The sequence below is a fragment of the Haliaeetus albicilla genome, chromosome 9, assembly GCF_947461875.1.
Source record: "Haliaeetus albicilla chromosome 9, bHalAlb1.1, whole genome shotgun sequence".
NCBI lineage: Eukaryota > Metazoa > Chordata > Aves > Accipitriformes > Accipitridae > Haliaeetus > Haliaeetus albicilla.
The window spans coordinates 14,235,522-14,248,042 of NC_091491.1; the positions used below are offsets into that span (position 1 = coordinate 14,235,522).

General features: G+C 59.9%; 1 protein-coding gene across 3 annotated transcripts in view; it reads right to left on the reverse strand.

Annotated features, from left to right (window-relative positions):
- Positions 1-1,711: 1,711 nt before the first annotated feature.
- The window catches only part of LOC104323045 (diacylglycerol kinase beta-like), a 29,144-nt gene continuing 18,334 nt past the window's right edge, over positions 1,712-12,521 (reverse strand). For all 3 annotated transcript variants that reach the window (XM_069791712.1, XM_069791711.1, XM_069791713.1), the window contains 6 exons: positions 11,534-11,598; positions 10,445-10,535; positions 7,424-7,625; positions 5,808-5,928; positions 5,658-5,718; positions 1,712-5,081 (listed from right to left, as the gene is read on the reverse strand). In XM_069791712.1, the coding sequence (XP_069647813.1) occupies positions 4,983-5,081; positions 5,658-5,718; positions 5,808-5,928; positions 7,424-7,625; positions 10,445-10,535; positions 11,534-11,598 (639 nt within the window). In that variant the 3' untranslated portion in view covers positions 1,712-4,982. The remainder of the gene's footprint in view (positions 5,082-5,657; positions 5,719-5,807; positions 5,929-7,423; positions 7,626-10,444; positions 10,536-11,533; positions 11,599-12,521) is intronic.

Here is a 12,521-nt window from a genome sequence, read left to right on the forward strand (position 1 = left end):
GGGCAGCGCAGGATTTAAAGGGGCCGCAGCCTGTTCCAGGAGTGGGGCTGGGGCGTTAACGGACGGCATTGGGGGAGGGCAGATCCGGGGGCATGCTGCTCCATGCACTCCCGTGCCCGAGAACCTGCCGCATAGCAAGCTCTGCAGATGGAATGGACCTCGGGCCTCACATACCATGGGGTCCCCAACGTGGGGTCCCCTCTGCTTTCTTGGGGAGGTGGTTCTGCACCAGCAAGGTGGTGTCACACGGGTCCCCCTGCGAGCTCGGGGCTAACCCACGCCTGAGTGCTGGCTTTGGCAGCCTTTCTCCTTCAGGCAGAGCCTTTGAGAAGGGCTCTTGGGAGGAGGCCGTAGGAAAATAGTTCCCACCTGCAGGGGCTTTGGGGCTGCCCTGGCCCTGGATCCCCCTGCTGCGGGTTTGTGGACACAAGCCCTTGCAGGACTGCAAATAGCTCAGAGGACTGGGAATGAGTTTAGGATAGAGCCATGCTGCTGGGGGCCTGCCAGGCCCCCACCCCAGCGTTGCTCTGCCACGTGCCTCAGTTTCCCCATCTGTAAACTGAAGGTGGTGAGACCCGCCATGGAGACCTGCCAGTGGCAGCTCGGGAAGGATGCAGCAGGTTGCACAGGAAAAATGAACTGTGTGGAGGCCTCATGTTGCAGAGTGAGACCAGGATATTAATTGCTGGAGAAGGGACAAAGAATAGTACTCGGTTACGTATTGCTCTTCACAGCTTGGGAAGGAGAGGAGCCTTCTGCTCGGATCCTGGGAAGATGCCCAGGGGCTTGGATGCCTGTTGGTACGGGGTTGTCATCATCATTTTGAAATACACAGGTCATGGGCTTGCTGGTGTCCTGGGAGAGCTGCCCAGCACATCTCTGGGCTGCTGATGGGAATTCCTCTGTCAATTTTGGCATACTGATGAGCTTCCAGAGTCCCTTAGGGCTACCACCGTCTCCCAGGGATGATGCTGGTAATGGCAGGTAGCTTGTTTCCCATCGTGTCATGGGTGAAATGGCGGGTGGGGTGCTACCAGGATATGCCGCCTGCCGTGTGCCTGCGTGCTGGGGGGGGGGGGGGGGCGAAGCACGCAGGGGGCACGGGGTGTCCTTGCCGCCTGGGGATGGCTCCCAGGGGGCTCTGCAGGTGCTGGTGCTCTCACTTCCCCTCTGCAGGCAGGCAACCGGGATTAAATCACCACTGGTAAAATTAGCAGATGACACACGAACAGGCAGGTGGCAAAACCTGGGCCGGGGAGCAAGGCTGGCTGCTGGGGACGAGCCCAGTCATCACAAAGCTGGACACAATCGGCGACCCAAGGCGGCCTTGGTCCCGCACTGGCCAGGGGCTGCTCAGCACCTCCAGGTCTCTTGCTGTCACCCAGCACAGGGAGAGGTGAGGGGGCAGGCGGGTGGGAGGCCGCAAGGGTGCCTTGGGAAGAGCTGAAGCCCCTGGAGAGCCAGGGCTGGGAGGGGGGATAGCAACCAGCGCCTGCTAAATTTAGAGCCCACCCGGGAGGGGGAGAACAAAATTGCAGGCTCCAATTTTAGCCAGTTGCAGCTCCTGCTGAGGACCGCTCCATCGCGCTGCCACTGACAACTTCATCCCCGGCACCCCGAATCGGGCACCTCCCCTTTGAGTCCCTGAAGGTGGGGACCCCATGCCTGGCCAGGAATCGGGGAACCCCAGTGCACCCCAGGACCAGCCAAGTATTTCATCATCATCTTTATTTGAGGCAAGCCCACAGCAGTCCAGGTGTACATGGCAACACGCACTACGCTACGGACACCATTTCCATGCAGGCAACCACGGCTACGCACATAGCAGGAGGACGGGACTGGGGGTCCCACAGCAATAGGTTCCCCAGCAATCAGGGGTCCCCCAGAATGGCAGCAGCTCGGCGGACTGCTTGTGCACTGGCACCAATGCCTGGGGCTGGGGGGGGGTGTTTGGGGGGTCCATCCCGTGGCCTTTGAGGGACAAACGGGGCTGAGCTGGGAGGTGCTGAGGGAGATTGGGGAGATTGGTTTCAGAGCCTCGCGTGCCTCTCGGCTGCATGGCATGTTCCTCCCTGGAGCCGGGGACAGCCAGGCTGGCATCCCAGCCCCTGCAGGTCCCCTCCTGGGCTGAAGATTTTGCACCATTGGACTAAGGAGGTTGTTAGCTGCCAGGCCTGTTGAACCATGGCTTTGGTATGGTGGGAGCGGATCAAAGCTGTGTCCCCCGGGGGAGGTGGCAGGAATCGTCTCACTGATCATCAGAAGGGGATGTCTCTATCGGAGCCCGTCACCCTTGGCAGACTGGTGCCAGTGTGTCATCATTCCCCCGTGGTCCAGGGTGGCGGCCCTGGGCTCCCTGTACCCTGCAGGACATGTGTTTGGGTGCTCCCCCTCCAGCTTTGAGCTCAAACAAACACTCCTCGCCCCCTGGCATGCTGCCGAACAGTGCCCGCTTGATTCCCCGGCTCTGGCACCACTGATGGCAAACTGCAGCAGAGAGACCCAAGTGCTGCTCTTTGCCCAGAGCCCAGCAAACCGTGTCTGGGTGCAAGGAGCAGGTTGGTGGTGAAAAACATTGCCGATTCCATACAGGCGCTTTCTAATCGGAGGCCTGGGATAAAACCCTGGGTCAAGGCCAAGCGGGCAGGGAAATGGAGCCAAACCTGCTGCTATAAATGCCGCTGACCTCGTGTGTTGTCATCCCACAGATCAAACCCATCAACCTGTCTGCTGGCAAAGCTTGGTCGAGGGGTTTTTTTTTTCCAATGGAGGCTGCTGGTCCAGGAGACCTGGGGTTTATTTGGCCTAGCTCCCCTACGCTTTCACCTGGCTACTCATTAATGGCCGGCCGGGGTGACGAGGAGGAGGAGGAGAAGGGGGGATTTATGCACGGCAGGTGGAGCGTGCCCATGTATGCAGCTCACGGCTCCGGTGAGCTGTGGTGACCCCTGTGCCTGCCAGCTGGGCCCATGCTTGCTCCCGCTCGCTCTTCGGTGCTCTCCTGCCTTGCAGTGAGCACCTGCCCCCAGCTCACCCTCGCCCTGCCCGAGGGCAGGAGGAGAGGGAGCCACCCCGTGGCAGCCCACTGGAGCCTCCTCCCGCGCTCTGGCCACGATGGGGACTCGTGGGCTAGAGGCCAGCTGGGAGTCCACCTCCTCCCATGTCAGCAGGGCCCTATGGCTGCTGTCAGAAACAGCCCTGAGCTAAAGCTTGAATGGGCGCACAACAGCACTACTGTCTCTGCCTGGGGAGGGCGACAAACGCCTCCCTTTCAGCTCACTGTTCGCTCTGAAGCATAGTGACGGCAGCACCCTCTGCACTACCAGGGGAATGCTATTGAATGGGAACCTGCAGCATGAGGAGAGACCGGGCGCTGGGTCACTGGGGAGGAGAGGGTGGCTTGTCCCAGCCATGGCTCCCAACCTTCTGGCAGGGGCATAGCGGGGACAAGCAGCAGTTTTCCTGCCTGCAGCAACATCCACAGGGCACATGCTCCCGGCTTGCTCACAGCGGCACAGGGGCCTCCGCCAGACCTGAGGGAGCTGCCTGGGAGCGGGAGCTGATTCAGGAGCCAGGTGTCCCCCTATGCAGGGCCACCTCAGGAGGCAGCAGGTGCCTGCAGAAGCAACCAGCAGCCTTTCCGTGGGCCAGTCCTGCCAACTCCCAGCTCCTGGGAGCGCCGTGAAGCGGGGCACACATGTAGACCACCACGGCCTCCATGCATTCATTCGTTTTCCGGGCCCCGTTGCATCCTGGGGAGAAGCTGCGTCCCGTGGTCTCTCCCCATGTGCCTAGTGGGAGATACATGGGTGATGCCACCGAAACCTGCCCGTGCACCCCGGCTGGGTGAGGAGAAAAGGAGCAGCCAGGTGGTGAGCAGTGGGTGCCCCTGCAGGCAGGGGCTGGCAGCGGCATCTGCGAAGCTCCTTGGCTTCGGGGTGGGTCAGGGGGGAGACCTGGCTGTGTGGAAACCGAGGTGCAAGAGCTCTTCACTGCTCCCTGCAGCCATCCAGGAGCACCGGAGGCAGCACAGCACATGAGGAGATGTGTAAAAAGGCCAGGGGGGACACTTCCAAGCGAGAAGAGCTTCTGGATGTCGGTCCCCAGCCCCTGGCACAGGCTGGCAGGCTTTAGGAGAGAGGAAAGTCCACTTGGAAGGAAGTGCCATGGGGGACAGCCAGCAGAGAAGGGAGGTGGCGTTCGTGTCCAACTAGGGCTCATAAAAAGAAGGTGAGCCCCAAAGTCCCCCCAAAGTTTGCTAAATAAATACATAAATATGAACACAAAGCCCAGAGCCAGGGCATGGGGGCTTCCCAAGAATCAGCCCCCAAATCCCTTTTTTGCCACTTCCATGTCAAAACACAGTCTCCTCCCATCCACCCCATGCTTGCCCCCATGGCCCAGGCACCATCTTGTCTGTCCCCAGCCCATCCCATGCCTGGCAGCTCGCAGGGCTGGCAGTGAAGGCTGGCTTTGCATCTGCTTAAAACCCATCCCAGAAGCGCTAGCTGAAGGCATGGCAGAGACCATCTCCTCTAGGCTAAGAAAATAAATAACTTCTCCAATGTGCAAGGTGGACAGAAAGCCAGTGCAGCAAAACATCGAGTGTCTTTCAAGGGGATTAAAAATAAATAAGTGAAGCTTGGCGTTTTCTCAGGAGCGCGTTCATTTGCAGCTCTGCCGGGGCAGGCAGCAGGGGGGTTATTTAAATAAAGGCAAAAAAACTCCAGTCATAGCACTGCTCCAGCGAATGCACTCCCCGTGCATCGGCCTGCCTTCGCCCACCACTTCCATCCCAGCTGGAGAAGACGCTTGTGGTGGTTGGGAAGGAGCCTCCAAGACCTTCCCAGGACAAAGCATCCCCACTGGGCTTGGGGGGTTGTTTTTTCTCCCCACTCTGGAGCGGGGATTTGGGGACCCCCTGCAGCGGGCGGGTGTCTGGGATGCCACGTGCCTCTGGACCATGGCTCCTTGCACGCTGCTTAATCTCGAGTTCGGTTTCTCCTCTTCAGGAAAAAGAAGCTGCTCTTCTGTGGGGGGCCCAACAGCATCGGCACTTGGCTTTTATGTGTAATTTTGACCTAAAAAGAAGTGAAAAACCCAGTTCAGTAATGGGCTCCTGGGCTCTGAGCCCTCCCGGGCATCCCCCAGCCTGGGGACCCCAGGGAGTGACCCGAGCAAGTCGGGAGCAGCTCAGCACCCAGCACCGGGGTGAGGAGCTGCTGCCAGCCCCCAGCTGGGTCATTAAAATGCTTTGCTGCATGGGAGTAACAGCTTCGGAATCACATCCAGGCAGCGCTGGGATGGGCAGAGGGATTTCTCCTCTGGGCAAGCTGCCTGCTGTATGGTGGGGAACCCCACTGCACCCACCCACGTGGCAAGGGATGACCGTGTCCCTGTCCGCATGGCTCCTGTGATGGCTTGCCCATGGCACACACGGCATGGGTGCAGACAGAAGTCACAGGTGGCTGGGCTCTGCGGCCACCCACCAGCAAGCGCGGGAGCCTCCTTCCAACTCCAGAGGCTTTGCCACGCTGCATGGGGAGCCAAGGCTGCCTGCCATGCTGTCAGCCCCTGCCTGCCCCGTCCCACCATGCGGACAGCCCCTGCTCGCCCTGGCTGCTGGTGGCAGAGCCACTCCCTCCTCCGGGACTCACGGTGCAGGATGGCTGCATCCAGGGCTCCCCGTCCACCTGCATGGGCAGCAGCTTGGATGTCCTGCGGGGCACAAAGAGAGGGAACGCAGGGTGACACAGGCACAGGCTTTTGCCATCAGTCAGGCACTCAGCCCGGTCAGGGACAAATACCTGATGGTGACGGACGAACATTGGGCCAGTCTCTTTCCAGCGCTCTTCAGCCCCGTGTAGATCTGCCCCATCTCCATCGCACCCTCCAGCCCCACCACCTCCAAGAGGTGGTCGCTGAGGTCTGCAAGAGAGAAGGATCCGAGTCGGTCCCCCTGTCCCCAGGGATCCCCTGCCTTCTGCCATCATCCAAAACATCAGGACCAGCACACCGGGGCTGGTGGCACTGTGGGGACATGTCCTGATGTCCCCTGTGCTCTGAGACTGCCCAGCTGGGTGTTTGCAGTGTTGGACAATGCTGCTGTCCAAAATACCCCTGGTCTGAAATAGTGTCTGGACCTCCATGGCTGCAGGGTGGCAGCCCAGATCCCCACCAGCCCTTTGACCGCTTATTTGCAGTGTTGTATGAAATTGCGGCAGACACCCACCCCAGGCCTGCACCTCCACAATCGCCTGGGTGCCCTGGGGCACTGCAGCCCCCCAGGAGCCAGGATGCACCACGGAATCCTCCCTGGGAGGGATCCCAGGGCATCGCCCCTTTTCCCAGCTCCTCCTGCTCTTCTGGGCCATCACTGAAGGTGCCCAACACTGGGGCAACTCGCTCCATCTCTCACTTCCTTCAGGGTCCTCTTTCACCCTTGGTGGACCCCCCCCCCTCCTGCCCACCTGCAAATGGGGACATGCCCAAGGGACCGACCCCACTGCCTCTCACTACCCTTTGGAACAGGCCTTTGCTCTCCCCCACTCCCTGCTGCCTGTACCCATGGGCACGCCTGGTGAGGGACAGCCAGTGACAGCCTGGGATGGCCAATGACACAGCCGTCCTGGCAGCCATGCGGCGAGGGGGCTGTTTCCCACCCCAGCCCCAGGCTGTGGAAGGTGGCAGGTGGAAAATAAGGGTGCTTGACCTATTTTGCTGGCTGCTTTCTAAACCACTGCTCTCTGGGGGGGAACCCTGCCAACACTTTGGGCTGCCTGCGCCCTGCCCGTGCCCACGGGGACAGCGCCGGTGGCCACAGCAAGCGGGTGTGAGGTGCCGGCTGGGGCACAGCATGGGTACCATGCTGTTCCCAAAACCCCCCAGCCAGGCTGGCAGCTCTGCGGCAGAGCTTGGGAAGATGCTTACGAAAGCCCTTGGTGCCAGCTCTGCAGCTCCGCTTCCGACTCCTCCTCTGCAGCAGCGGGTGCCCAGCCCTGCAGTGGCTGCCTGCCAGCCCCACGGGGTGCGGGGGACTGCCCAGCCTCATGCCCGCAGGTGACGGGTCCCACTCGGGCACCCCCCGAGCCGGGATCCCCAGAGGGTGGGGGAAGAGGTGCCTGGCAGGGCGCAGGAGCCACATCCTCTCTGGCCACCATGGCACGGCATAACCAGCCCTGAGAAACGCAGTGCTGGGCCATACCTAGGCAGGCAGAGCCACCCTCCTTCACCAGCTTGGCCAGATCATTCTTGGGGTCACCCCAGCACCCCAAAAGAGAGGGAACCGATAGCAAAGCCTTCAGTGCCGTTGCTCCAGCGCCATGTGCACTGAGCCGCAGACAGAACCGGTGGCTGCCCAGCTCCCTGTTGCTAACCCCCCGCACCCCGCAAACCCCAATTGCTGCCGGGCCCCACCGCTCACCCTGCACGCAGAACTTGAGCTCCTTGGTGTCAGTGACCACCGTGGCGTGCAGCTTCTCCGGTGCTTTCTTGCCCAGCCGGTTGTAACTGCGCTGCTTCTTGGTCTCGCCCCAGAGGTTGGAGCCACCGTACATGCTGGGGATGTTGAGGACGGCGATGCCCTCCAGGGACGCGTTGCTCAGGTCTAGCAGGGTCCCGTCGCACTGCCGGGCACATGGGCAGCGTCAGGCCGTGGGGTCGGCGGCGAGATGGTGCCCAGTGCCCGCGGAGCCCAGCCTCCTCTCCCCGCCTGCCCGCCAGAGGAGCAGGGGTCCACGAGCGTGGTGTGCCGCCGGACAGTCCCCAGAGCAAACCCGCTCCAGGGTGGCATGGGCAGCCCCAGGGCGGCTGGGGCTGGAGGTGCAAGCAAATACCCCCTGGCTTTGCTTTCCTAGGGCTGACAACCACCATCTCGCCTTCCTTGTGCTGCTTTCCCCTCTATTTCAATATGAATTTTACTACACGTCTGAGATGGCAGTTTCGAAAAGAGAATTTCCTATGAGGGCACATAAAAATTCGGCTGGGCTTGGTGCTGCAACCCAAAATAGGATGCAATACCACCTCGGCCCTGGAGCGACCTCCATCCAAGCATCTCTAGCACGTGTTTCCCCAACCTCCCCTTGTTCAAATTGACCCCAAAGAATCAGAAAGTTTTGCTGCCCCAAAACTAACTCTAAGCAGTTTTTTCTTCAAGTGCAATTTGGAAACTAGAAATGAGACTGGAAGGAAATGATAAGAAAGGTGCCAAGAAGAAAAAATGTCAGGTTTTGGAGAGAAAACTGCAAGGCAGCACAGAACTGGTATCCCGGGCTTTGCTGTCATACAGCAGGACTGCCTCAGCTGAAAATTCCCTGTAGAAGGTAAAATATCTGTTGCCTGAGGCTTTCCCACATGACTGGAAGCAGCAGCCACGGAAATGCATTTCTTAACTTCAGGTCTTCTCACTCTCATGCTACCTGGACAACGCTGGATCCTCTTTCTAGATACCTCTGGATGCAGCAGCCGCTTTCCCATGCAACTGTATTTTCTCTAGTGCATTTGTATTTTCTTTTATACATCCGCTCTCTACCTGCCACGCTACGCTTCAGCAAATACCAGCACATTTTTTTCCTTGCATTTTGGTGATGTGACAGCATTTCTGCTCTCTCTTGCTTTGCCGAGAGGAATGCGAATGGGCTGATGAGCCCCTGCTGCTGCTTTGACTCCAGTTGTTTTCCTCTAGCAAAGAGTGAAGGTCTCCAGCTTCTTTTTAATACGCTGTCAGTAAGTGCTGAGCATGCCAGCTGCATGTATGTGGAGCTGGATGCGCACACGAGCAAACGTCTCTGTATGTTCAAATCTGCTCTGCCTCCCCTGATGCTCCGAGATCTTATTTTTAGCCTCGCCTTGAAAGCAAAAGGCAGGACTCTTCTGGTTTGGGAGTGAAGAGCTGCCTCTCCAAGGCTTGTAAAGGGTGTAAATCCTTTCGTTCTCAATACATCTTAATGATATCGAGATTTGTAGGAACAGGAAAGACCCTAACACTCTGAGCGGCAGATACCGAGTGAGAGGGCTCTGATTCCTTGTGGGACGGACAACACATCCCACACCCGGCTCAGCCGAGCATCACCCCCAACTGCAGGCATCTTTCCTGCCTGCCTGCGAGGTGGCCGGTATTGACCTGGCCGCGGTGGGATGGGAGCAAGTCTGCTGCCCAGGGCTGCCCGGGCTGTGGGATTTCTGGGGATGCTGTGGGAGCCCGATCCTGCCCGGAGGGGCGTGTGGGGCGGGCAGGACCACGTCTGCCCACGTCTGCCCATGCACCCAGGCACGCGGGGAGCGATTTCTCCTCGTGTAGCCCTCCCCTGTTAGTGTGCCAGCGAGCTACAATGGGCTCTTTGAGCAGGGGCAGCTGACGGCGCGCTGGCAGCGATGCTGGAAGTAGAAATTTGCAGCTGGGGAAAAAAGCAAATTCATTTCCAGGAGCTGTAGGGGAATGAGTGCCAATTTCCAAAACAAAACTGCCATTTCTCTGCAAGGCTGACAGTTGCCTGGGAGCCGGAGGGAGGACAGGCTGCCGCTTTCAACTTCAAATACTGCGGGATTAACGCTTTCCTGCCAACGCGCGCTTGGTGGGGAGCGCGTGGGCAGCATGTGGGGCACCTCGTGCCCATCTCTGGCAGGATCAAACCCTACGGACCTGGACTTTATCTGCCCCGGGATGCTGGTGTGTGGCCGGTGAAGGGGGTGAGACAGCTGTATCCCTGCTCCTGCCCCTACCTACCAGCTGCTGAGGGCACAGCTACCCCCTTCGGCTGTTGGGAAGGGCTGAAACTCCTCGCCTAGAAACAGGCTTCAAAGTCCCTCTGCCCATGGCCACACATGCTGCACCGCGCCGCTGGCTCCCTGGGCTCTGCCCGCTCTCTGCCCACTGCCAGCGACCCTGTGCCCACCACCTGGTCAGACCTGCGCCAACCCTTTGCAGCAAGTGATGGTTTTTTTCCCCTTTGCCCTCAAGCCTAAGTTATAAAAGGGTCGTTTATCCAGAGATAAGAAGAGGCGGAAGTTTACAGCGAAGCACGGCCCAAACCCCCCCAGCGAGAGCAGAGAAATGACAGCGCTCTTAGCAACCATGGGCCCTCCTCCCCGCTCTAATTAAAGGCTGTTTCCATGTCATCCAACGAGGGCTGGGAGCAGACACGGAGTTTACAGAGAGAATATTCCAGGCACGCTCTGAAATACAGCTGGAAGATGGGGGGGGGGCGCGGGGGGAAGTACAGGGCTATTCTTCTGCCTGCAGCTGGCCAGCTTTGCAGCAAGCGCCGCATGGTGGAAGAGCGGGTCCTGCCAGTCACCGCATCCTCCTACTGCCGTAAGGGGTCAAAGCTGCCGCGGCATCCCCTCCCCGAACAGCCAAAAACTCTGCCCAAAGGACCCATGGGTGACATCTCCCAAAAAGCCTTTGTGCCGTGGTGGGAGCCAGGGACCATGCTGGGAAACCCACCTCCACCTCAACGTAGTCGTGGAGCTTCTTGCAGGTGGCTGCAAAGGTCTCCGACGTCCCGAATTCGAAGTACCACAGCTTGTTCTTCATCCTGGGGCAGAGAGCAGCATCAACATCCCGCTCGGGAGCGGCACCTCGCCCCAGCCCAGCCGGCAGCAGGATGGGTTTCCAGAGCCTCTCTGGAGCCATCGTGATGGGGACACGAGCCATTAATGGGGACACGAGCCATCATGGGGAGGGACGGCCGGCACCACGGCCCCAGGGAGCTGTGTTGTGGGACAGGGGTTGGCTCAGGCAGACCTGGCTCTGACCCTTCTGCGGAGCACACGGATGCGGGTGCTGGGTGGTCCCCCAGCACGGGATGGGGTTCCTCCACCGGCTCTCAGCAGAGCTGGGCGTGGACTGCTGTCTCTCGACAGGGCTGCCGGGAACAGGGTACCCCATGGAGGGGATGTCCCCCACCTCAGCACCTTGCCTCGCACCCTCCCAGCACCCTGCCAGGTAGCCCCCGACCACTGCTCATCCCCTGCATCAGTTGCTGCGCCAGGCTTCGAGGGGGAGCTGTAAGCTGAAGGGAGCTGAATTTCAGAGCGGAGCCTGACACTTTGGTCCATTTGTTTTTTTTCTAGCAGGCATTTCTGAACATGGGGATGGGGGTTGCAAGCCACAGCTCCTGCTGCCGCCATGCCATTTCCCTGCACCCCGAGCACAGCAGGAGCGAGCTGTGACCTGCTGCCTGCCCTGCCCTCGCCGCCTGGCCTGCTCCTGCCGGTCCTGGAATTTGGTGCTAATTATAAAGCATGAATGAACGTAATTGGGTGCGCGGCCAAGTTCGAGCAGCCTGCCACGCTGCATGGGGCCCGAAGGAGCACCCTGGACCCACACTGTGCCTAGCCCCTGTCCCCTGGCTGTGCCTGGCGCATCCCCTGCCCGTGCCCTAAGGTTGGCAAACACCGGGCCACCTCCTTGGGGCTGTCGCCGGTCCCATGGGGAGAGGGGTGAGAGGAGCCCAGCGAGATGGGAGCAGGCTCCAGTATGTCCCCTTGGCATGGTGCAAGGCTTTTGCGGGGGACCATGGGCAGCTCTTACCTGCTGTTGAATTTCTCGGGGTGCTTTTCTCGCATGACGTGGAAGCGGTGGGCGATGGAGGCGTCCTGCAGCGAGAGGGAGCGCAGAGACGTTGGCGGCGCAGCAGGGAAATAGAACCCCCCCTCTGCACCCTGTGGACAAGTGCCACGATACGGGGGCTCAGCTCTTTGCCCTCACAGCTGGTCCCTGGGGCACGGGGGCACAGGGTGGGGGCCACGCCGAGGCGATGGAGGCACCCTCAGCCAGGCTGCTCACAAAGCATTGAACGGGCTTGTTAAGCGAGACATAATTAGTGCACTTGGCCTCCTTCCCTCATCGTAGGGGCTCCACATGGAGGTGATGCTGAGGGAGGGAGAAAGGGCTACCAGCAGGGCAGTGGGGCTTTGGGGACACCCCAGGACCTGGCACCCTGACAGCTCCCCTGGCAGGGTGGCAGCTCTCCTGAAACTCCTTGCAACCTCTCCTATGCGAGGTGGGGGATGTTTAAGCCTGACTTGGAAGCTGTCACCAAATGCCACCTGCAGTGACATGCCCTGGCATTAGCAGGAGCTGATGCGAAACTAGAAGCATCCCGCAGCGTTGCCGGGTGGGTGACCCGCGCCGTGGTGGTACTGCTCAGGTACCCATGGCCCAGGACAAAGATGTTGCAAGCCCCTGGGAAGAGAAGTGCTTTCCGCTTTGCTGTTCATCCAAAGCCCTGCCACTCCCAGGATTGACCCCCGGTGCTGGGGAAAGCCCTATGGCACAGGCCTGCCGTACTCCCCAGGCTCCCTAACCCTCCCTGGGTTAGGAAAACATGGGGAAACACAGGTCTGAGCACCAAAGCAGGGCTTTGACGATGGATGCTGTCTCGGCAAAAGCTTCAGGTGGGGTGTCCAGCAGATCTCAACCCATCCCTGGGACCCCAAACTTCTCTGAACCCTATTTAAGCTCCCCACACACTTGGTCTTGCAATATTCCCGGCTGGGAAGAGAGAGATTCCATGCCT